Below are 23,983 nucleotides of genomic sequence, written 5' to 3'. Positions count from 1 at the left end.
GTATCAAACCACAGAATCAGGATGGAAGGAGTATCTCAGGACACTTAGTCCAACCACATCCATGGTCTATTCCTCCTCTCCCAGCCAAGGAGTCAACAGCTTGCATCTGAACACCTTACCCACTGGGCAGGTGGTATATGAATTACTAGCTGATGATAAGTAAGAGAAGAAACACATCATAGAGGTTAGCCGATGTTTTCAACATAAATATTCCTATCCCAAGTCATAGGCATCGTTAGTTTGGGAACTTTGAAAGCTGATTTTATAATATACTCTGTGGATGACACTGAAGGAAAACAGGGGCTGTTATACATTGCTGGTGGAAATGGCACAATCTGGTAGAGGTCAAATTAGCTCTATTTATTCAAATCAAAAAGTGCACATATCCCTGGTAATCCAGTGGTTAAGACTCCATGCTTCCACTGCAGGGGTCACAGGTTCGATCCTGCTCGGGGAAGTAAGATCACACATGCCATGGAGTATGGCAAAAAAAAAAAAAAGTGCATATACCCTTTGACCCACTTCTGGGAATTTATCCTACATATATACCAGCGTATGTCAGAAATGAGATACACATAGTGTTTGTTATTCATTGCAGCACAGTTTGCAATGGTATCAGGCTGAAAACCACCAAGTGTACATCAAAACAGATCTGGTTAATTAAAGTATGGTACATCTACATGGCAGAATACTGTGCAGCCGTAGAAAAGAAGACAAAAGCTCTCACTACACTGATATGGAAAGATCTCCAGGCTATACTGCTAAGTGAAGAATAGAAAAGCGTGGAGGAGGATATATAGAGCATGATGCCCTTTGCGCAATAAAGGGAGAAATAAGGCCATATACTAATACTTGCTTATATGGAGAAACAATGCAAGGTGCATGAGAAATCAAGAAAAGTGGTTCTATATTTGGGAAAGGGGTTGCAGAATTGGGGGGGATGGGAACAGGTGGGACAGAGACTTCCTCCGGATTTTTCTTTTTCTAATTTTTATTTTTAACCATGTGAGTTTGTTACCTATTTAAACACACAAATAAACATAAATAAAACAAAATTTAGCCTTAAGTTTTTGGAAGAAAGTTGGTGAGCAGAGGGTAGAGAGTCCCATTTAAGCCAAGGTCTCCTGAGCTTTCTCTTCTCCATCCCCCTCCGTAATCCAGCCTTCCAGCTCAGGGATCCACCCCTGCTATGGAATGCTCCATTCCCTCCCCACAGGGAGAGGAGACCTTGCTTTTCTCTCCCTTCCTGGGTCTTGCATCTCCAGGACCTCAGACTTTGTCTACAGGCTACTGAAGCACTGCCAAGGCCAAGGGGAGGACTGCGCCCTGGTTCCCAGGCTGAGGAAGGCTATTGTGGGCAGGGGGTTTCCTACTTCAGTTTCTCTAACAACCAGCGTTGCAGCTAACTTCCTTCCTAATTATTTAAGAAGCAAGCACGTCTCTCCAAGTCAAATAGCAATTGTTTCAGGAGACAACATGATCTAGTCTCATAGGAGGAAAAAATGTTCCTCTTGTCTCTTGGGAAATGATGACCTGGCATTATCCTGCTAGGGCACCTTGGATGCTTCTCCAGCCTGGCCTGGAGGGCAGGTGCTGTCACGAGGAAACAGCTGTTCCCTGTGTAGGGAACATATCCCTCTTCATATGTTCCTCTTCCCTGTGTAGGGTACCACGCAGCACCCCCCCAACGAGGGTCTTCCTGACCCCAGCTCTCCCACCTCTAAAAGAGGGACTGAAAGAGTTTTTCTGCACTCCATCACACAATAATTACATCTCCCAATACAACCTATTAACAAAAGGTTTACCTGATTACTGATATAAAATAAAAAATAGTGATTCAACTGTATTGAGAGGATGGGGAGACAACAGGTGGAGGTGGTAACAAGAAAGCTAATACTGGGACTTCCCAGGCGGTCCAGTGGTTAAGACTCCGCGCTCCCACTGCAGGGGGCACGCGTTCAATCCTCGGTCAGGCAACTAAGATCCCGCGTGCCACATGGTGTGGCCAAATAAAAATATATATATTAAAAAAAAAGAGGGGCTTCCCTGGTGGCGCAGTGGTTGAGAGTCCACCTGCCGATTCAGGGGACATGGGTTCGTGCCCCGGTCCAGGAAGATCCCACATGCTGCGGAGCGGCTGGGCCCGTGAGCCATGGCCACTGAGCCTGCGTGTCTGGAGCCTGTGCTCCGCAATGGGAGAGGCCACAACAGTGAGAGGCCCGTGTACCACAAAAAAAAAAAAAAAGAAAAAGAAAGCTAATACTTCACATATTATCATAACAGAAAAGTCAATCAATACACTATGTCTAAAACTGATATATTGAGAAAAAAAGCAGTGTAAGCATAAAAATTTTGTATTATAGAGATAACTAGCAAAAGAAGTGGGTGAAAGTGGTTGTCTGGGTGACTGGTAGGGGGACAGTGTGGGGAATGAGGTGAGAGGTGAATTCTCACTATTTTTCATTACAGACTTTAAAAAACACATACGGATATTCCTTTCATACGTTGTTTTAGCTTAAAAATTAAATGTAAGTAAAAGAGAAAAAAAGGTTTAAATATACAGTATTAAAGCAACGAGTAAATCCTTCAACCCATCCATACCAAGTGGCAAAAACAGTCTATAAAAATAATGACCTTTACTGAAAGTCAAAAAGTACATTTTATAATATGTTAACTACTATTAAGTGATGGGCTTTTGAATGAACCATGTGCTTCTGATGCTTCAACATCCAGGGCATCGTTGACTCTGGAGAGACCACCCCTCCCTGGACTAGCTAATTCCTAGAGACTGTAAACCACAGGCCTGCCTCTGAGCATGCTTTTCATATGCAAAGCAACCAATCCGGAGCCCACATCCCAACCACCTCCTTTCTCTCAAACTCTGGACCACTATCCCCCTGCCCTAATCACCTGAGGGCCAGGTGCCAGGCAACTAGGGACAGCCCCTACATCCCAGAGCCCCCTGAAATGATTCCAACCAGCCAATCCTAATCCTGCTGACCCTGCCTTAGCCTCTCCTTCCTACAGAAACCACAGTAAAGGCTCCTGCCCACAGTTTTCTCTTGCTCCCTCTGTCTTTCCACTGACCCTGGTGCTTCCCCATGTGGTCCCCCATGGGGTGATGTGCACCCTCCTCTTAGGAATTGTGAGAACAAACTCTCTTCCCAATTGCAACCATCTCCTGATCTGTTGGCCTCACCAGACCTGAATAATAAAGACGACATTTCAAAACAGCTTTATATGAGGGTGGCATTCTTTCAGAAAAGAAGGCTCTAGAATCATCTTGGTTAAATTTCAGATTAAAGTCTGGCCCCAGAAGAGACAATGCATCAAATCTGAAACTGCATTAGGAAAGTGAATCTTTCCGTGAATACATAAATGTTGCACACTCCGTAACACAAACCTTCTAAGCAATCCACAGTGTTTCCCAGGCATCGTCAGCTACAGTTTCACATGCCTACATGATCTAATTTGCTCCTAAACAAAATCTCAGTGTGGGAGGTGAGTTAATGAAGACTTCTTTAGGTAATGAATGTGGCTGGAATTTGCAGCTACCCATTGACTGGACAATAGCCTTCATTTCAAGCAAACAGAATCTGGAGCAAACTAAGTCGAGAAAGCAGGAAATTAGCTAAGTTCAGCAAGAGTGAAAAAACTCTCTATGAAGAAATTTCAACAGGAATATATCATGTGTTAGTCAAGGCATTAACTTATTTGCAATAAGTTAAACATATAAATGCTCCCTCCTCCAAAAGGAGGGGGGAGGGGTACAGCAAAGGTAGATTAATGCTCAAAAGGTACAATCAGTATAGTGGAAAAACTCTTGTGATCAAGGGCATGGAAAGAGTGCATCAAAAACATCACAAGTGGGCTTCCCTGGTGGCGCAGTGGTTGAGAATCTGCCTGCTAATGCAGGGGACACGGGTTCGAGCCCTGGTCTGGGAGGATCCCACATGCCACGGAGCAACTGGGCCCGTAAGCCACAACTACTGAGCCTGCACGTCTGGAGCCTGTGCTCTGCAACAAGAGAGGCCGCGATAGTGAGAGGCCCGTGCACTGCGATGAAGAGTGGCCCCCGCTTGCCACAACTAGAGAAAGCCCTCGCACAGAAACGAAGACCCAACACAGCAAAAATAAATAAATTAAAAAAAAATTTAAAAAAAACATCACAAGTGTTATAAAGATCTGAGAGTGTTACAAGTGATGGTAATTGCCAGATATCAACCACCTAATGTACCAGGAACTGGGCTACATTGCTTGTACGTCTTATCTCATTCAATCCTCCTAAAAACCCTATAGGATTGATCTAGGAATGCCATTTCACTGGGTGAGACACTAAGGTTCGGTGTTATCTATTGCTACATGACAAATTACCCCAAAACTTAGCACCTTAAAGCAACAATAAACATTTATTATCTCAGTTTCTGTGGGTCAAGAGTTTGGGAGTAGCTTAGCTGGGTGGTTCGGGCTCAGAATCTCTCACAAGGTTGTAGGTAAGATGTCGGCAGAGTTGCAAGTCATCTGAAGGCTTGATTGGACCAGGAGGATCCATCCAGGATGGCTCACTCACATGGCCAGCAGGTTGCTGCCAGCTGGTAGGCAGGAGGCTTCAGTTTCTCACCCCATGGAGCTCTCCACAGGGTAGCTTGTGTCCTTAAGACATAGCAGCTGGCCTGCCCCAGAACGATTGATCAAAGAGAGTGGAAGACAGAAGTTACACTGTCTTTTTATGACCCAGCCTCAGAAGTCACATACCCCTCACTACCCTGTTGGTTACACAGGTCAGCCCTATTCAGTGCAAGAGGGACTACACAAGAGCATGAAAACCAAGAAGAGAGAGTCATGGGGCCATCTTGAATGCTGGCTCCCACTGAGCCCAAGAGTATAAGTAATCTTCTATGGATCACTCAGCTACTTTCAAATCCCGGCTCACTCCGAAATCAGCACTCTTTCCACCACACAACTGCCTCCCCAAAGCCTGCATGCAGGATGCTGCCAAGTGAAGACAAAAGGTCCTAGTTATGCCACATCCCTGTTTCATTGTTTTTGCCAAAAGTTTTATTTTCAACCTCCTGGGAATTTATATATATATATATATATATATATATATATATATATATATATATATAAAGCATAGCTCAGACTTTCTAATGGGAATTGATGAAAAATAATTTTATCTTATTGACCTTTCCCTAAACCAAACTTGCTGAGCCTTATCCTTGGTTAGAGCTTTTTAAAAGACAATAATAAAAATAAGGGGGCTTCCCTGGTGGCGCAGTGGTTGAGAGTCCGCCTGCCGATGCAGGGGACACGGGTTAGTGCCCCGGTCTAGGAGGATCCCACATGTCGCGGAGCGGCTGGGCCCGTGAGTCATGGCCGCTGAGCCTGCGCGTCCGGAGCCTGTGCTCTGCAACGGGAGAAGCCACAACAGTGAGAGGCCCACGTACCGCAAAAAAAAAAAAAAAAAAAGGATGCCTGCATTAATAGAAGACAAAATACTTCCAGGTTACAATCCATTTTGAGATCATTCCTATCTTTGAGAGCTCATCTGAATATGTTCAAATCTCTATGTTGTAGGAGGAGGTGATTGAAGGGCATTTTTATTCCCTTGAATAACAGGAAATCCATCATTTACTCTTTAGTTATAAAAACTGCATGTGTAAGAATTGGGACCATGGAAGGTCAACTCAAATTAAAGATTTTATGACAGGGCAGTTATATTAAATCTTTTCAACAATTTATAGAAAGGATATGAAATATTTCAAATGTATTTCTTTAAGTTTTTTCAAGTGAGAGGTTTTATTGCATCAAGTCACAGAATCAGGAGAAAAATTACTCTTAGGTCATCCAGGTCTGGTCCCTGCCAATGTCATTTTGCTGCCTTCAGGACCAAAGGCTGGGTATTAAGCCATCTGAAGTCAACCTCTTCTAATTAAAATGAAAGTCATAAAGCAAAATATTTCAGTAATCTACTATAATAATAATCCCAAATTTATATAGTAACTATATCCAAGAAATGTAAAGCAATTCACAATTTTTATTTCTCTCACCTGGAAACAAAAACTAAAGTCCCCAAGGCAAGTATAAGGGAACTTTCATTAACTTACATATTTATAGAATAAATGAATGTGCACGTGTATGTGTGTCTGCACGTATGTGTGGGGAGAGAGGGAGACAGAACTGAAATTTATTGAGCACCTACTGTGCACCAGGCTTTGAACTGGGTCCAGTGGACCCAAACATGAATAAGACTCTTCAAAGAAGTCACGGGTTGTTAAAGGATGTAGCATCTCCCAGTGAGGCTCAGGAAACACAGGGGCTGAGGAAGCCCTGACTCTGGACCCGACACAGCTGGTGCAGGCTGAGAGGAAAAGCCATTACTGTGCACAGAGGAGACAGCGTCTTTTCACACAGAAAGGAGAACCACTGCAAAGCCTCATGGTTCCTGTCTCCTCCCTGACATCAATTTAGGGTATGGACTCATCACGTGCCTTTTAGTAATAGCTCCAGTTGTGAATTAAAATGAGATTATATTTGGAAAAGCACAAGGTGAAAAGCACAATACAGGTTGGTCTCCCCATCTAGACTCGAGCTCCATATCTTGAGCAAGATGGTAAGGTAGTAAATGTATAGGAGTCTATGCATTTTTCAAAACTCAAAGAAGACTTAAAATAGGTATACTCTATTATATGTAAATTATGACTAAATAATGTTAATTTTTTTAAAAAAGGACAGACTCAACCAGAAAAGCATATGCTCTTCCCGCTTCTTCTTTCCTTAATTGCAGGCATGATGCCTAGAGGCACAGCAGCCATCCTGTGACTATGAGGTAACAAGCATGAGGACAAAGACTAAACCTTAGGACAGCAGAGAAAAAAGGTGTAAAGAACCTGGTGCATGAGGCCATTTTTGTGCTGCTGGACCATCTCTAGACTGTTAACCTTCACACTAGAATACAGTTTTGTTATTTCAGTCAAATTAATTCACACCCAAAATACAAAGCCCCTCCATCCAAATTATTTCCACTCTATCTTCATTTTTCATCAACTGAGAATGCATCCCTCCTCTTCTTCCAGAACCCCAATCTAAGGATTCAAGCACATAATCTTCAAAGGTGCATTGTGAAAACAGGGGGCTGCCCAAATGCCAGGGGATACAAGTTCTCTGAAGACTCATGTCTCACTTGACCCGAGATGAGCAAACAGCATGCTCTTCAAAGAAATTCTCCCTTTCTCCCTCTTCAACTTCATGACTCGTTGATAACTCTCAGGTGATGTGCTTAAGTTCTACAGAAAGGGACTAGACTCTGGGAGACACTCAACACCTATTGTCAGCCTTTAAAGCTTCAGCCAAAATTGGATACAGTCACCCTTTTAGCAACCTGTTACAGATCTCTATGTATTTAGAGCCTTGTAGAATGGGGATTTATAAGATGCACGGAGAAAAATATTGAACGATGCACCCCAGGTTGTAATCATAGCCTCTCCATTGGGAGTTTACTCACTGTATGTATCTTCACTAGAATGAAAACTTCAAGCAGTAAAGAGGGAAAGGGGGAGGTCAAGGGTGAGGTAAGGGAGCCAAACAAAAAAAGAAAAAGGAGACTGCACCAAAAGAAAGCAAACGCATGATCATATTTAGCCATTTTTACAAAGCTATATGTATGTGTGGTCACGTGTTTAAAGATAGTAAGTGAAAAGTATTTTTTAAAAATGGTCAATGACCTCCACCACATCTGATGGTTGATTCTTCACCTTCCTTGACTTCTCTGGATCTCTTGGAAGCATCTGACAAAATGGATCACTTCCTGTCTTGCAACACCATCCTGACTTGGCTTGCATGATGCCATACTCTCCTAGTTTCCTTCCTGCCTCTCTGGACATTCCTTTTCAGCTTTCTTTGCTAGATTCTCCTCTAAATAGCAGAGTGTCCCAGGGCACTATCTGTCTACACTTATCTTCTCTGCCAACACTTACCCCCTATGTGTTCTCATCTAGTCCATGGCTTTCATGGCATTCTACATGCTGACTGATATCTTGTCCAGATTTATAGCTCTAGTCCTTACCTCACCTATCAGGTACAGAATCTTATATCCCATTTCTCCCTCAACAACTAGCAGGCATCTCAAAACTAACATAACCAAAATAGAACTCTTAATCTCCCACCACAAACCCTGCCTCAGTCTTCCCAAGTCTGGAAATGGCAAACATTATTCATGTCAATGAATAAGGACATTCATAAGTCGATGTCCTGAGACTCATCCTTAACTCCTCTTTCCCTGACATCTAATCCATCAGCAACTCCTGCTACCTCTACCTTCAAAATGTGTCCCAGACCCAACCTCCACTGCTGCCCTAGCCAAACCACCATCATCCCTCTCTTAAGCTACCTGAATACCCACCTAATTGCCATGTATGCATCCACGCTTGCCCCCTTTGTTCCACAAGCAGCCAGTGATCACTTTTAAACATAAATCAGATCATGTCAGTCCACTGCTCAGAATCTTCCATGATGACTTTTTTGGCTGGCCAGTTTCCTAGCCAATATCAACTCCCCATCCCCACCCCCACTCCCACTCTGGGCCCCACTTCTTGAGAAAAGAAATGTGCAAAGCTACAATCTATATTTCCCAGATTCCTTTGCAGTTATGGAGGCTACGTGACACAGTTCTAACCAATGAGACAGAAGGAGAAATCACTGGATAGGGATTCTAAGGAAGCCATTGTTTTCCTGAGAAAAGGGAGTCTGTAGTACTCTATATCTTTTGACATTTGCTCTTCTCCTTTGTTCCTGCCTAGAAAGCAAATACACAAAGGTGAAGCAGCCAAAAGACGCCAGGAAAGTAAGGAGAAGGCAGCTGCATCAGCCCTTCTATGCCCATCCTTGGATTCCTTGTTAGGTGAGAAAATAATAAATCCCTTATTTGGTTAAGTTGCTGTGGTGGAGTTTCTATGACACATAGCCAAATACAGTCCTGGCACAGGCTTCCAATCACCCTTAGAATGAATCCCCAAAGTCTTATACAACCTCTCCAAAAGCATCTCCTACCACTCTCCCCCTTACTCTTCCTGCACCGGTGTCACAGGCCCTCTGGGCTATTTTTGGAACATACCACATTTATTTCCACCTCAGTGTCTTTGCCCTTGCTGTTCTGCTGCATTGCTCATACCCTAGATCTTTCACATGCTTTATTTGCGCCCTCTCTTTACTCAGTTTTCTGCTTTAATGTCACCTCTGCACCAAGGTGTTGCCTTGACTACTCCAACCAAAATTGGCTCCTTCACACTCTTTAACTCTTTAGTGATTTATTTTTATTCATAGTGTTTACCAATATCTAAAATTGTCTCTACCTGAGAGTACTTTTTTAAATTAACTTGTTTACTTAATATCCATCTACTCCACTGGAATGAAAGCTTCAAAGAGGTACAGGCACATCCCCAGTACCTAGAAGAACACACAGCAGGCATTCAAAAGATATTTATTCAATCAATCAGTTAAGGACATCTTGAACTTAAGGCAGTCTCTTCCTTACAGTTCATCTTGTTTTTTTTTTTGTTGTTGTTGTTGTTGTTTTGGCTGTGTTGGGTCTTCGTTGCTATGCGCGGGTTTTCTCTAGTTGCGGCGAGCGGGGGCTACTCTTCGTTGCGCTGCGCGGGCTTCTCATTGCAGTGGCTTCTCTCGTTGCGGAGCACGGGCTCTAGGCGAGACGGCTTCAGTAGTTGTGGCTCGTGGGCTCTAGAGCGCAGGCTCAGTAGTTGTGGCGCACGGGCTTAGTTGCTCCGCGACGTGTGGGATCTTCCCGGACCAGGGAACGAACCTGTGTCCCCTGCACTGGCAGGCCGATTTTTAACCACTGAGCCACCAGGGAAGTCCCGGTTCACCTTGTATTGCAAAAAACGCAGTTTGGTATTGGATTTATTTTGGTTCTGTTGTTGTTCTTGTTGTAGTTGTTATAGTAGCACTTTCGGGGGACTAGCGTATTTTGTATTGGCGCCCTTAGCATACAACTTCATGGCCTCACCCAGATTTCTGGACCGGCTCCGCCTCCGTAATTTAAAACTGACCTAGTGACTGAATTTAGCAGCAATGCGTTCAGACACCTGCACTGCCCGTGAACAAGGCCGGGGCGTTATCATCCTCTTGGTTTCTCCCAGATTATCCAAACGACGGTGAGCGGTGAACCATAGAGACTCATTTTCTCCCTGACCTTTTCTAGACTGGGCCAGGGATATGATAAATCCGTTCTCAATGTGGGCAGTATCATGCCAGAGTGATACAGGCTTCAGATGCCTGGTTCCCACCCCACCTCACCAGCTATTTGGCCCGTTTGAGCTCTCGGGGTTACGGGGAGGAAAAAAGGAGATTTGGGACCCCGCGAGCTCTGCGGGCTTCCCCGCTCACAAGCGAATCTGGATCCGGGTTTTTACTCCCCTCTTACCCTCCTGCTTTGCCTTGCCGCCCACCCCCAACCCGAAACCCACGCCGCCCCCAAGACAGCCGGCAGACCAACCCAGAGCCCCTCGGGCGCCCGGCCCGCCGGCCCGGCAGAAACCCGCCCACTCCCGTCGGCCCCCGCGGCCGCTCCCGTCTCCATGGGAACGAAGGCAGCCAACCGGCGCGGCGGCTTCCGCTCCTCCCTGACGGCGGCGAGGACTTTGGCAGCGCCTGGGGTTCCGGCGGGTCTGCGGGCTGCGGGCCGCGATGATGAAGGCCAAGATCCTCTTCGTGGGGCCCTGCGAGGTGAGGCCTGGGCCGGCGGGGCGGCAAGCGGGACCCGGGCGGGCGTGGGGCCCAGGAGCCGGGAGCCCAGTACCACCGCGCCCATCCTGGTGTGCGCCGCTGGCTTCACCGTGAACTCGATGTTCCCAGACCTCGACCCGGTTGTACTAAGGCCCGAAGGCCCAAGGTAGTGAGTGGCGTTATGGAATCAGAGCCTAGATCTCACGACTTTCCTTTGCGCCTGTGGCTCTCCCTAATGAGATATGTCTGTGGAACAAGAAAACCAGGAGGAAAGACTGAACCATTACCTGGTCTTGGAACATTTAGCTTTTCCATGTGGGTGGTGATGGCCAGGGATTAAGCCTACCTGTGTACTTCACACTGTACACAAGAATAAAATTCAGATCGACTAAAAAGCTAAATGTGTAAAAGAACAACTGTGGACGTAGTAAATGAATAACTCTCCAACTTAAACACCCATCAGAATTGCCTGGTGGTCAGTTGCACAACTCGCTGGTCCTATCCCAGAGTTTTGATTCAGTAGGTCTGGGAGGGACCTGAGAATTTGCATTTTGCTGATGCTGGTCGTCCAGGGACCACTTGCTGGGAACCACTGTAGTAGATGAATATATGGAAAGCTATGTTTTTAATCTTGTGACAGGGAAGGTCTTAAACACAGCACAAAAATGAAGAAGCCTTAAAAGAAATGACAGCAAAGTTAAAGCCAGGGGAAAGTATTAGCAAAATGCATGACAAAGAAAGGATTCATAGGTAGAACATACAGGAAAGTTTAAGAATCAATAAAGAAAAGAGAAGCAACTCAAGATAATGTAGCAGAGTCTGTGCACAAGAAATACAACTGACCAATAAGTATGAAAAGATGCTCAGTCGCACAGTCTCAGAACATAGAACAAACAGATGGCACTTATTTGCTCATCAGTTTGGATGAGAAAAGTTCAGAATATTGATAACATGCAGTGTTAGAATGCTTTCAGGGAAAGGAGTATTCTGGGATTGCAGTTTTAAATGTGCACAGCTTTTAGCATGGCAATTACATTTCTCAAAAGCTACTGTAGCTAAAGACTCCTCCACGTTCCCCATGAGTCCTATACAATATTGAACAGATGGAAACACCCTCGGTGCCCATCAATGAGCAAATGTCTGAATAAACTAAGGTACATTCTTACTTTGTGCAGCAGTGAAACAAAATAAGGCAAATCCATGTAAACTGACACACAGAACTCTCCAAGACTTAAACTGTTAAATAGGCAAGTAACAACAATATGCTCGGAATTATGAAAAGCAAAACAAACATAGATATCTTTTTTAAATGGAAATTCTCAAACATATACAAGGGGAGAGAGAACAATGAACCCTAGTATCCATTACCTAGCTTCAACAACAAAATTATTTCTGCACATACACATCTCCCTCTCCCTTACTACTCTTCTAATTTACCAGCCTTTCTAGTCCTTAAATGTGCTACGTCCATTCCTGCCTGGTGCCTTTGGACTAGCTATTCCCTCTGCTTGGAAGCAGGTAAAGTCACTCAGCAGCAGAGCCAGCACTGAAATCTGCGCTCCCTGCAACCCAGAGCAGGCTGTGCCCACCCAACCAGAGAGAGCCCTCTGCCTTGGTGATCTCAGGGTGGCCGTGGCCTCTACTGCATCCCACCTGGGTCCAAGCTGGCTATTGGAGGGCCTGCTTATGGTTTACTTTTCTGCTCTTCAGCAACGATCTTTCACTGTCTTCATTTTCACAGAGTGGAAAAACTGTTTTGGCCAACTTCCTGACAGAATCTTCTGACATCACCGAATACAACCCAACCCAAGGAGTGAGGTGAGCCCTGACCAGTCCATGTCCCACGGAGTCCCTGACCATCACCCGCCCCTGACTTTGGTGCTGGTGGCATTCCCAAAGTATAATGTTTCCTAAGGAGAGGTGCTGCTCTTGTTTTTATGTTTAGGATCCTGGAATTTGAGAACCCACACGTTACCAGCAACGACAAAAGCACGGGGCATGAATTTGAGCTCTGGGACTGTGGTGGCGATCCAAAGTATGTTTCCTTTAGAGCATTTGCTCCATCAAATGACTCAAAACTCAGCTGCCTGCCAGGCACCTTGGACTTGGGCCTAGCGAGCGCCCTTCCTAGCATGTGTTAGGGGCTCCATCAGTTACTGGTGACATGCATTGCTCTTGAAACTTTAGTGACTGGGTTATGATATAGTGAGAAGTCATCCATCCATGATTAATACTTAGACATTATTCTCAAAGTCCACAGTTAGAAACCAGAACCATTGCTTATACGTGGAATCTAAAAAAAATGGTACGAGTGAACTTATTTATAAAACAGAAATAGAGGGCTTCCCTGGTGGCGCAGTGGTTGAGAGTCCGCCTGCCAATGCAGGGGACACGGGGTCGTGCCCCGGTCCGGGAAGATCCCACATGCCGCGGAGCGGCTAGGCCCGTGAGCCATGGCCACTGAGCCTGCGCGTCTGGAGCCTGTGCTCCGCAACGGGAGAGGCCACAACAGTGAGAGGCCCCCGTACCGCAAAAAAAAAAAAAAAACCAAAACAGAAATAGAGTCACAGATGTAAAAAACAAACTTATGGTTACCGGGGGGGAAAGTAGCAGAGGGCTGATAAATTGGGAGAGTGGGATTGACATATACACACTACTGTGTATAAAATAGATAACTAATAAGGACCTACTATATTAGCACAGGGGACTCAATAGTCTGTAATGACCTATATGGGAAAAGAATCTAAAAAAGAGTGGATATGTGTATATGTATAACTGAATCACTTTGCTGTATAGCGGAAACCAACACAACAGTGTAAATCAACTATACTCCAATAAAAATTAAAAACAAAACAAATGCAGAAACCAGAGCCACCTACCCTTCACGCTGCGTCCTTTTCTGCCATGCAGGTTCGAGTCTTGCTGGCCAGCCCTGATGAAGGACTCTCACGGGGTGGTGATCATCTTCAATGCTGACATCCCAAGCCACCTGAAGGAAATTGAGATGTGGTATTCCTGCTTCGTCCAGCAGCAGTTTTTACAGGATACTCAATGTCTGTTAATTGCACACCGCAAACCAGGCTCTGGAAGTGACAAAGGAAATCTGGCTTTGGGTAGGAAGCCTGGACTTCTCCTTTCTGCTGTAGTCTGAAATGCTCTGGGCATTTGTATATTGCCCTGTGTCTTGGAAACCAGCAGCCCTGTGCAGTTAAAGAGCATCTGCTGTGTCCTAGACATTTGTTTTTCTTACCATGTAAATAAGAACTGCTGGGTTGGAAGATTGCTGTACTATCCAGGCTAGGATGCAGACACTTTAAAAGTAGGCAGACACTAAGAGGGGAAAAAAACCTGGTTTTAGCCACTCATCGGTACTATTAGGGACACTCTTTCCTGACTTGCCTTTAAGCTCCAATTTGCATGTGACACACACCATTACAGAGGTGTCAAAGTGACCATAAAAAACAACTCAAAACTCAGAAATGCCTTCCTCTGGTGTAAGAACAAAGAGGGCCTGGAAGTGGCTTGGAGAGCTGTGATCCTGTTGCCAGGTGGCAGTGTGATGAAACCTTTCTCTGTTAAATTGTGTCAAGCAAGGCACAACTTTATTTTTGGACTTGGGAAAGTTAAACAAATTGGCTCCTATACGACTCAGGTCCTGGGACTTCCCTGATGGTCCAGTGGTTAAGACTCCTCGCTCCCAATGCAGGGGGCCCACATTTGATCCCTGGTCAGGGAACTAGATCCTGCATGCCACAACTAAGACCCAGCTCAGCCAAATAAATAAATAAATATTTTCTAAAAATAAAAAATAAAAGACTCAGGTCCTTTGGAGCTAGAAATAGCCCCTCACTAAAAGTTCATGCCTAATTACATTATTTTCTTTTTTAAGCGCCACCCTTGAACAAGCTGAAGCTGGTGCACTCAAATCTTGAGGATGACCCAGAAGATATCAGAATGGAGTTCATCAAGTATTTAAGAAGCATAATCAACTCAGTGTCTGAGAGCAGAGACCGGGAGGAGATGTCAATTATCACCTAACCGGCCTTCACCTAGATGCTTCTGCATCCCAAATGAAGTCAATTTCAGTGCAGATCTGAAATCCATCCACCTACTAAGGTTCTCATCTCCCTTTGGCTGTAGAAGACATTTTCCTTATTTGGCCAAAGGTAACAGTCAGCCAGGGAGTTGATTCATACCATCTATTCTCTGTCCTTAGTTCAGCTGAGAAACTCCCGTTATTGAATCCTGATTCCTTTGCCCCACATCTCTCCAGAGAGCTGGAAAACAGGTGGTTTTTTTTCCCCTTCACATTATGTCATACTATAAAAGTTGTGGAATTGTAACTGTCATAGCCCAGTGATACCAACAGTAGTTTAATCCACGTACATTGGTTTAAATGTGATTTTCATTCCTTAATCTGTACAATTTGCCTAGGATATTTTTGAAAAATATTAGCATTTAGCCTCTCCAAGATTTTATTTTTATTTAGATGTCCTTGATATCTGGACACCATATCACACTGGAAGGTTGAATACATATACATCTTCTAAAAACGTTTTTATTATCTCAGGGGAATTCTTTTTTTTTTTTAATTTAATTCTTAAATATTATTTCATGTAATACAGGGAAAAACAATGTTATGTTGTCATAACAACCATTTGTAAAAATAGTCAAAAGATTTAATGCTCAGGATAAGCAAATATGGTGAGTTTATAGCTTATTGTACAAGTGAGTTTGTTTTAGTGATCTTACGAATTATTGTTCTTTCATAATTTGTACTTTTTGAATTTTTTAAAACAGCCAACCTGAAAATATATTAAGTAGATCAAAAGTTAGATGTAGGGACTTCCCTGGTGCCGCAGTGATTAAGAATCCACCTGCCAACTCAGGGGACGTGGGTTCAAGCCCTGGTCCGGGAAGATCCCACATGCCACAGAGCAGCTAAGCCCATAAACCACAACTACTGAGCCTGTGCTCTAGAGCCAGTGAGCCACAACTACTGAGCCTGCGTGCCCCAACTACTGAAGCCAGTGCGCCTAGAGCCCGTGCTCCGCAACAAGAGAAGCCACTGCAATGAGATGCCTGCATACCACAACGAAGAGTAAGTAGCCCCTGCTCGCTGCAACTAGAGAAAGCCCGCATGCAGCAAAGAAGTCCCAACGCAGCCAAAAAAAAAAGAGAAAGTTAGATGTAGGTCTTTTCAACTGAGAGTGGAAGAAAAGTAGAGACACAAGAGATGAAAAATATGCTTGGCTGCGTTTCACTCTTACAATGAAGAGGGCTGAAATGCAGCTGTGTGGGCAGTCTACTTGAGAGAGTGGTGTTGGCAGATAATGACAGTTCCCTGGTAAATTAATTAATTAATTAATTAATTTTTAAATTTTATTTTTATTTATTTTTGGCTGCGTTGGGTCTTTGTTGCTGTGCGCGGGCTTTCTCTAGTTGCGGCGAGCAGGGGCTACTCTTCATTGTGGTGCACGGGCTTCTCACTGTGGTGGCTTCTCTTGTTGTGGAGCACGGGTTCTAGGTGCACTGGCTTCAGTAGTTGAGGCACACAGGCTCAGTAGTTGAGGCACACAGGCTCAGTAGTTGCGGCACACAGGCTCAGTAGTTGTGGCTGACGGGCTCTAGAGTGCAGGCTCAGTAGTTGTGGCACACAGGTTTAGTTGCTCTGCAGCATGTGGAATATTCCCGGACCAGGGATCGAACCCATGTCCCCTGCATTGGCAGGCGGACTCTTAACCACTGTGCTACCAGGGAAGCCCCCCTGGTAAATTTCGATTGAACTACAGTCAACTCTTAGTAAACTGCCTGGATTATCTGTGAGCACATTTTAGGCCCAGGTTAATTTCCTTCTGCCTGACCTGCTCTCAGTTGGAACTTTTGCAAGGAACACAAGATTACATTAATGCAAACTGTAGTAAATCTTCTTAACGCAATAGCTGCAATAATAATAATTGATCTTGAGACTACAGCTCCAAAACAGAGATTATTTTTATCTGATTTTTAATGATTATCCAAGAGCTCAATAGAAAAATTAACCCAGCAGCTTTCATTTATGTTCATAGCCAGAGTACAACCCTTGTGAGCCCTTGAATCGAGAAAAATGTTTTAAAATTTAAGAGGCCACATGTGCACAGGTTACAAGAGACCATTTAGTGAAGAAGTCTCCCTGTCTTCCCTGTCCCCAAACCCTGTTCCCCTCTCCAGAAGCCCCCTTACCTTCCGTATTCTGTCAGGAGAAGTCTGTGCACGTACGATTGTGCTTTATTAATGGAAACAGCAAACTATTCACACTTTTTTACAACTTACTTTTTCACTTTTTTTATTTGGAGGATTTGTGTAACTATATACAGAGCTGCCTTTTTCTTTTTTACAGCTGCGTAATATTCCACTTAATCATTTACTTGGGAATTTTATATTACATTTACTAACAATTTATGTTGAAATATTATATTTTTATTGATGGACATTTTAATGGCATTGAAAAACATGATTTGGGACATAAGTATGTTGAATGTGGAATTTTAGGGAAGTGGTTTCAACCGTCAGCGCTTTTGAGGGAAGGATAAGATGGCTGGTCTTAGAATCCTAGTTCTGATTTACAGTGTCACAGAACCATTTTCTAAGTGCACAATGATTTTTGCTGTGTGTGCTGGCATATGGTTAAAATTCCTTTCTCTGTATCACAGATGTGACAAGGCACATGAAAGCCACAGAACCATGAAACAGCCCAGACGTGTGGGAAACTCGGTAGTGGATCGTCACTCAAGGATGTGTGGAGGGGGGAGTGTCTGAGTGAGTGAGGCGGAGTGTGTGGAGGAGGGGAGTGGAGGTGGGTGGGTGTACGTGTGGGTGAGGAGAGAAGACCAGGGGTCAGATGGTGAAGGGCTTCTTACACCCGGCCAAGGTGTCAGGGTTTGAGCTGCCACTGAAGGACGTTCACTGCAGGTTGATGTGGTCGGATCTCCATGGTAGAAAAGCCCCTCTGACCGCAGCGTGAGGGCTGGATCGGAAGGAGGACGAGTGTAGAGGTAGCTGCTGTCATTCCTTGGTTTGTGGCTCCATCACTCCAGTCTTCAAGGCCAGCATCTTCAAATCTCTTTCTGCTCCATTTTCACCTTACCTTCGCCTCTGTGTATCTGACTCAAATCTCCCTCTACCTCATTCTTGTAAGGATACTTATAATTGCACTTAGGGCCCAGGATAATCTCCCCATCTAAAGGTCCTTAATTTAGTCACATCTGCAAAGACGCTTTTTCCAAGCAAAGTATCATTTACAGGATGTGCACGTTACAGGGAGTGGGGTCTGATGTCTTTGTGGGCCATTATTCAGCCGACCACAGATGCCGTTCACTGAGGCATTAATGGAAGAGGAGGAGCAGGTTTTGGGGGATGACAAATGACTAGTTCAAGGTGACTCAGCAAGTTAGGGACAGGGACAGAACTGAATCCCACGCCCCCACTCTTCCCACTGTCTTGTGTAACTGGGCAGATGAGTTTACAAGTGGACCTGGCTAAGAGTCTCACCCTTTGAGACTGAACCTAGTAAAGCAATAACAACCACAGCAAGAACAGCAGGGCAGATAACCATTTTTGGAGCCAAACCACCCACAAAATGGTTTGCAAGTATGTTGCAGATAGATCTGGCATCATATTTCTTTCTTTTTTTTTTTTTTTTTGCAGTACGCGGGCCTCTCACCGCTGCAGCCTCTCCTGCTGTGGAGCACAGGCTCTGGACGTGCAGGCTCAGCGGCCATGGCTCACGGGCCCAGCCGCTCTGCAGCATGTGGGATCTTCCCGGACCGGGGCACGAACCCGTGTCCCCTGCATCGGCAGGCGGACTCTCAACCACTGCGCCACCAGGGAAGCCCCATCATATTTCTTGAAACCAATCAAATGACCAAGTAGTATTCTGAAGCTCTGTTGTAAAGAAAATTACAACTTATATTGTAACCTGAATGTCCATATCTCAAAATTGTTCAGGAAAGCTCCTGGAGATCATTATACATTTGCTGGAACACCAGAAGACCCTTATGTCCAAAGTGTAGGCTAAGTTGCTATAACACAGATGGAGCTTTGCTGGTAACTGAGAACATATAAGAGTTGATAAAAGAGCAGTGCTCCTGATACCCATTGAAAAGGTAACTGCATTGGTACCACTTAAGAAAATCATTCTGAACTGTGGCCCTTCTAGATCTTGACTTCAGCTTTCCCCACCTGATTGCTGAGAACTACATGAATATCCTGGCTTTGGCTGATGCTTTTTCAACAAACGTACTCTTTCCTCAGGCAAGACATGAAGGATTCTACATTTTAAAAACCAAAACCAAAGAAATAAATGAGGAAGATGGAAACTCTGCTTTTGAATGTTAAGAAGAGATTACGTATTTTTGACTGTGACTTCTAAACTGCTTTATCAGTTAAATAATTCTCTATGTTTATGATCTGGGCCATTCTTCCTACCAAAGTTAAAAGCTAATGGAAATGTTGTGTCTGCCAAGTATTCCCACTTCAAAAGGAAAGTTTCTTGGTGCTTTGATGTGAGCAACACCTCATCTGTCTTCTTACACGGTACAGTTCACTCCTATCTAGGCTTTCTGATAGCCTTTAAAAGTATGCCTCCTTTCTCGAAAGCCTGAGGAAGATTCACTCCACACTTACAGCTCTTTGGATCAAGTGTAACTATAGATCTTAGACTTTCAAAGTGTTGTGTAAAAAAAAAACTATTAAGACTGTTTATAATCCTACCGGAATTTTGTGATAAGTAATTCATACAAGAACCGTCATGTTTTTGTTTTTTGTTTTAATCTTTTGTGTGACTTTACAAGGCCTGGAAAACACCTAGGTGTGAATTAACCAGATCATGTAATGAAATATTTTGTTCAGAGAAATAAAATCCTAATTTTATCAAAGTATGAGGAACTTGGTTTCTACTGATAGAAACCTATTTCAAGTACTTTTCAAGAATATTTTGCAAATCCAGCTACACTTGGAATGTATCACCATTTGGGGGGGGGGCAACTGTTAAAAGCAAGGAGTTGTGCTCTGCATTTTTAAAAAATGGTGGCAATGGGCTTCCCTGGTGGCGCAGTAGTTGAGAGTCCGCCTGCCGATGCAGGGGACACGGGTTCGTGCCCCGGTCCGGGAAGATCCCACATGCCGCGGAGCGGCTGGGCCCGTGAGCCATGGCCGCTGAGCCTGCGCGTCCAGAGCCTGTGCTCCGCAACGGGAGAGGCCACAACAGTGAGAGGCCCGCGTACCGCAAAAAAAAAAAAAAAAAAAAAAGTGGCAATGGCTTTAAGATATCAATCACAAATGAGATGAACAATCTAAAGAGAATGGTTCTTACATATGAAGAGACTAGTGGGAGACAGTAGGTGAGAGGTCAAATATACATGCCAGCCGGTTAATGTGTACTTGGTTCTATTAGCTGTGTAAGAGCCCTAAGAGAGCAGGGACAATTACTTTGGTGGCTATGCGGAGAATAGATTTAAGGGAGTGTCTGAAATACAGCACTGAGGGTTGGCACGAAGAGAAAGGGAGAGATTCTGTAAGTATTGGGGAGGTAAACATTGTGTTTGAGTGGAAAAGAAGGGAGAAGCAGGGAGGATTCAATCCCGTTTCCTTACTGTAGGTGCTCGAGGTAGTTGCTATTAATCAATGACTACATTTCCCATAGCCCTTAGGGCAGCGCCATCTGCATTTCCCAGAGGGCTGTGCGATGCTCACGATGGCCCTGAGCGTTGGTGGAAACAAAGTTAAACAGGAGGGAGTGTACTCTTTATGTTGCTTTAAAACAAATTTCCCATCGTCATTCTCTCTTCTATCCCTCTTCTCTGTCTCCAACTCCTCTGTCCACGGGCTTCAGGGGCCCAAATACCCCGGGACTGGTCTCCTTGGCAACAACTCGATGTTACCTTTTCTGTGCCCCGCGCGAGCGTGCCCGGAGGCTCCTGGAAAATGTAGTTCAGCCTCCCGGCGGCCCAGACCCAGCCAAATGGCTGTGCCTCCTCGGGCTCCAGAATCAAGGGCTGGGTGGCGGGCGCGCGTGGCCGGCCCGTTTGGAAGCCGTGGGCGTAGAGGCTGTTCTGCATACGGCCACCCGGAGGCCCAGGCCACGGACAGTCTCAGAGCCGACTATCCCGGCCCGTCTCCGTGGTAACCGGCTGGCTGCAGAGGGCTGTGGGAAGTGTAGTTGGGCGGGGCCGGCCCGTGCGCAAGGTCTCTGCCTTTACAGCTCGCTGCCGCGGTCAGAGCGATTTTCCGGCGTCCGGGCGAGCTCCTCCCGCTTTATCTCGACCTCCGAACACCCCGACAGGTGGGCGGCCACCCAGAGAGGTAGGGTGTCGGCCCGGCCTGTCCCCACCGGCCCCGCTCGGTAGGGTCAAGGCGAGGGTTCCCTGGGAGTAAGTTTGACTGCGGTTCGCGTAGACTCACACAGTGGATCCCAGTGATGAGATGGGGATCCGAGTGAATCAGAGTGGAGCCTTTAGAGAGCATCTAGTCCAATCCTCTTCTGTTAGAGAAACGGGTACTGAAGCCCAGAAAGAGTCAGTGATTTGCCCCAGATCTGCTCACGCCTTTATTTCCAGCACAAAACACAGTGCCTGGCACAGAACTGGCGCTCTAGCATTGTGTCATTCCGTTCTAAGGACAAACTGTTGAAATACTTCAACAAATTACTATATTAAAAAAAAAATTTTTTTAAGAGGGAAGTGGACCTGAAGAGACTAAACCAAATGCAACCTGTAGACCTTATTTGGATTATGATTGTAACAACCAATTGTGAAATTTTTTAAAATCAGGAAAATGTGAACATGGACGATATTAAGGAATTACTGTTTAAAATTTTTAGTTGTGATAATGATATTGGGGTTATGCTTTAAAAAGGAAAAGCGTTTTAGAGACACATATTGCCGATTTTATTGGTGAAATGATGTCTGAGATTCGCTTGAAAAATATCCATTGTGGTGGGAGAGGGGAGAGCAGATGAAGGAGATTGGCTGGGTGTCTACTGGAGGTGGAGATGGGTACAGGAGATCACTAAACTATTCTGTTATCATACATATTCCCCCAAAACGTCAAGTGTAATTTAATTATCTGCTAGAGATACATACTGAGTTACCTATCAGAAAAAAGATACACTGTCTGAGATTTACTTTAAAATACTCGACAGACACATACACACACAAAATGTGGTGAGGTGTGTTGGAAACAGGAATGGCAGTAAATGAATAGCTATGGAGGTTAGGTGATGGGAACATGAGAGTTCGTTGTATTATTATATTCTCTTTAGTGGGATTGAAAATTTCTATAATGAAGGGATTTTATTTGATTTTTAAAAAAACATATTTTATATATTTCAGAACGTTTCTGAAATTAAGCTCATGAGGAGTTTCTTTGAAATGTAACCCTCCCACGGCACAAGTGAGCCTCCTTGGAAACTTCTCCAGTCAAGAATGACCCTAGCAATGATGGGGGCTGTGTCCTTGGCCCTCCAGATCCAGTTCCTTAGACCAGCATCAGAGAACTTCCCAGAGGGGAGGCCGAGGAGCTGCCCTGCCCCAGAGAAGAGTTTCAAGTAAGAGAGGGAAGAGAGAAGCTGGGAAGGTGACCAGAGTGACCAGAACTGCTGGCCAGGTGAGCTACTTGTCCCCAGCCAGAAAAGTTGTCCAGGCAGAGACCCCATGGATGGAACACGCGTGGCTGTAGTTTCTGAGCAGACCCAGCCCTCATTACAAATCAGAGACCACGCAGAAGAGAACCCTCCAGTGTGAGCATGTGGAATACACTTCCAGGTCACCCAGAACCTGGCGGTTGGGGCCACTGCGAGACCAGGTCAGGAGTGTGCTACTCTGATGGGAGAAGGATGAGCACATGAGAGAAAGGCAGAGGGGCAGGGACCCTGAGGCTGGGTGTGTGTGAGCTGAAGGACGCAGCTAGAGAGAAATGGCCAGGAGGGCAGCCTCCAGGAAGCCTGGTCCCCAGCACGGACCTTCTCAGCGTGGCTCATGCTCCGCAGGTGTGAAATGCCCAGGGCTGCCTGGGCAGCAGCTCCTCACCAAGCCACTCAGCTCTCACACTAGCCACCTGGCCTCCACTTCAGTACCCCCTTGGGGCACTTTTCTGTCACTTCTGCTCTTTTAAAAAAATAAAATAAAATACATTTTTTTCTCTTATCAACAAAAGTAATACATGACCAAATTTTAAAATACGTATAAACGCGTTGAAAAATTTAGTCACCTATTCCAGAGCCTATACCAGAATCACTGGTAACACTGAGTGTCTTTCTAGCATTTTCTTTCTAAGCATATATATACATTTTATCCGCTGTTCAGGTTTCTAAAAAAACAAACACAAAAACAGGTGGGAACCTCCTGGGATCCACAGCTCCTTGCAGCCCCAGCTTCATTTCACTGGGCTTCCCCAGCCCAGCGAGAACCTAGAGTCCGGCCTGTTTGGGAAACACGGGTGCAGTACCTCTTTCGGCCACAAGAGGGGGGTGCCTGCCCACGCACGTCCATCCCAAAGCTCTCGTGGGGCCCTTCAGGTATGCCCTTCACGCACCAGATGTTTCCTCCTTGGGATCAAGGCACCCGCACTCGGCCCTAGCTTTATTGCTCACTCAGCTCACTGCACCTGTTGGAAACCTCCTTGGTTCACGAGGAAAAACGACAGAACTCACAGGCTCTCTCTGACCACATCTGCCCTAATTAGACGAATCCTCGGAACTCTCTCCTGGCAGTTGCAGCCCTGGGCTTCCGAGGGAAAGGATAAACTGCAGACCGCTTGGGGCCTCCCTGCGATTAACATTCTTCAGGGCTTCCCGTTTTTCTCAGGGTCCAGTCTGGGCTCCTTCTAAGGGCCCTGGGTGACCTGGTCCCTCCTCGCGCCCCTCCGTGTCTCGCGCTAGTTTCCTCACGTACATGACACTGGCCCTCTTTCGGCTCCGGCTCCTCCCGCCCTGCTCGTCACCCACAGCCCTGCCTGCGCGGTTCTCTCTGGAAGGCGCTTCCCAGCACACACCAGGCTGATGCTTATTCTTTCGGCTCTTACCTGACGTGTCAGCCCTTCCCAGAAGTCAGCCTTAGCGGTGCAGGTTGAGGTTAGGGTTCTCCTCTGGCTTCCCCTTCAAAACGCATAGCTTCCTGGATCGCCCGCCTCCTTCTAGAATAGAAGTCCCGTGTCCGTCTTCCTCACTCACATCCCCAGCACTGAAGCACAGCGCCTGGCCCTCCGT

At 45.4% G+C, this 23,983-nt stretch overlaps 1 protein-coding gene across 2 annotated transcripts; it reads left to right on the top strand.

Moving 5' to 3' along the window:
• Positions 1-9,955: 9,955 nt before the first annotated feature.
• Positions 9,956-17,547, top strand: IFT22 (intraflagellar transport 22). 2 transcript variants are annotated; one of them, XR_014296135.1, is made up of 6 exons: positions 9,956-10,740; positions 12,482-12,558; positions 12,686-12,775; positions 13,651-13,853; positions 14,630-14,906; positions 17,433-17,547. XR_014296135.1 is itself a non-coding variant. In XM_082645851.1 (5 exons), exons 1-5 carry the CDS (start codon positions 10,702-10,704, stop codon positions 14,776-14,778), a joined length of 558 nt encoding a protein of 185 aa, XP_082501977.1. In that variant the 5' UTR covers positions 9,956-10,701; the 3' UTR covers positions 14,779-17,387. The 2 variants fall into 2 exon arrangements, 1 of the variants encoding a protein (XP_082501977.1); XM_082645851.1 differs by lacking the exon at positions 17,433-17,547 and having other exon boundaries at positions 14,630-17,387.
• The last annotated feature ends 6,436 nt before the right edge of the window (positions 17,548-23,983 follow it).

This window comes from Mesoplodon mirus (genome assembly GCF_964341445.2).
Source record: "Mesoplodon mirus genome assembly, chromosome: 15".
Classification (NCBI taxonomy): Eukaryota; Metazoa; Chordata; class Mammalia; order Artiodactyla; family Ziphiidae; genus Mesoplodon; species Mesoplodon mirus.
Note: the sequence above shows the minus strand (reverse complement) of the source record. Positions and strands in the feature narration are given on the sequence as shown.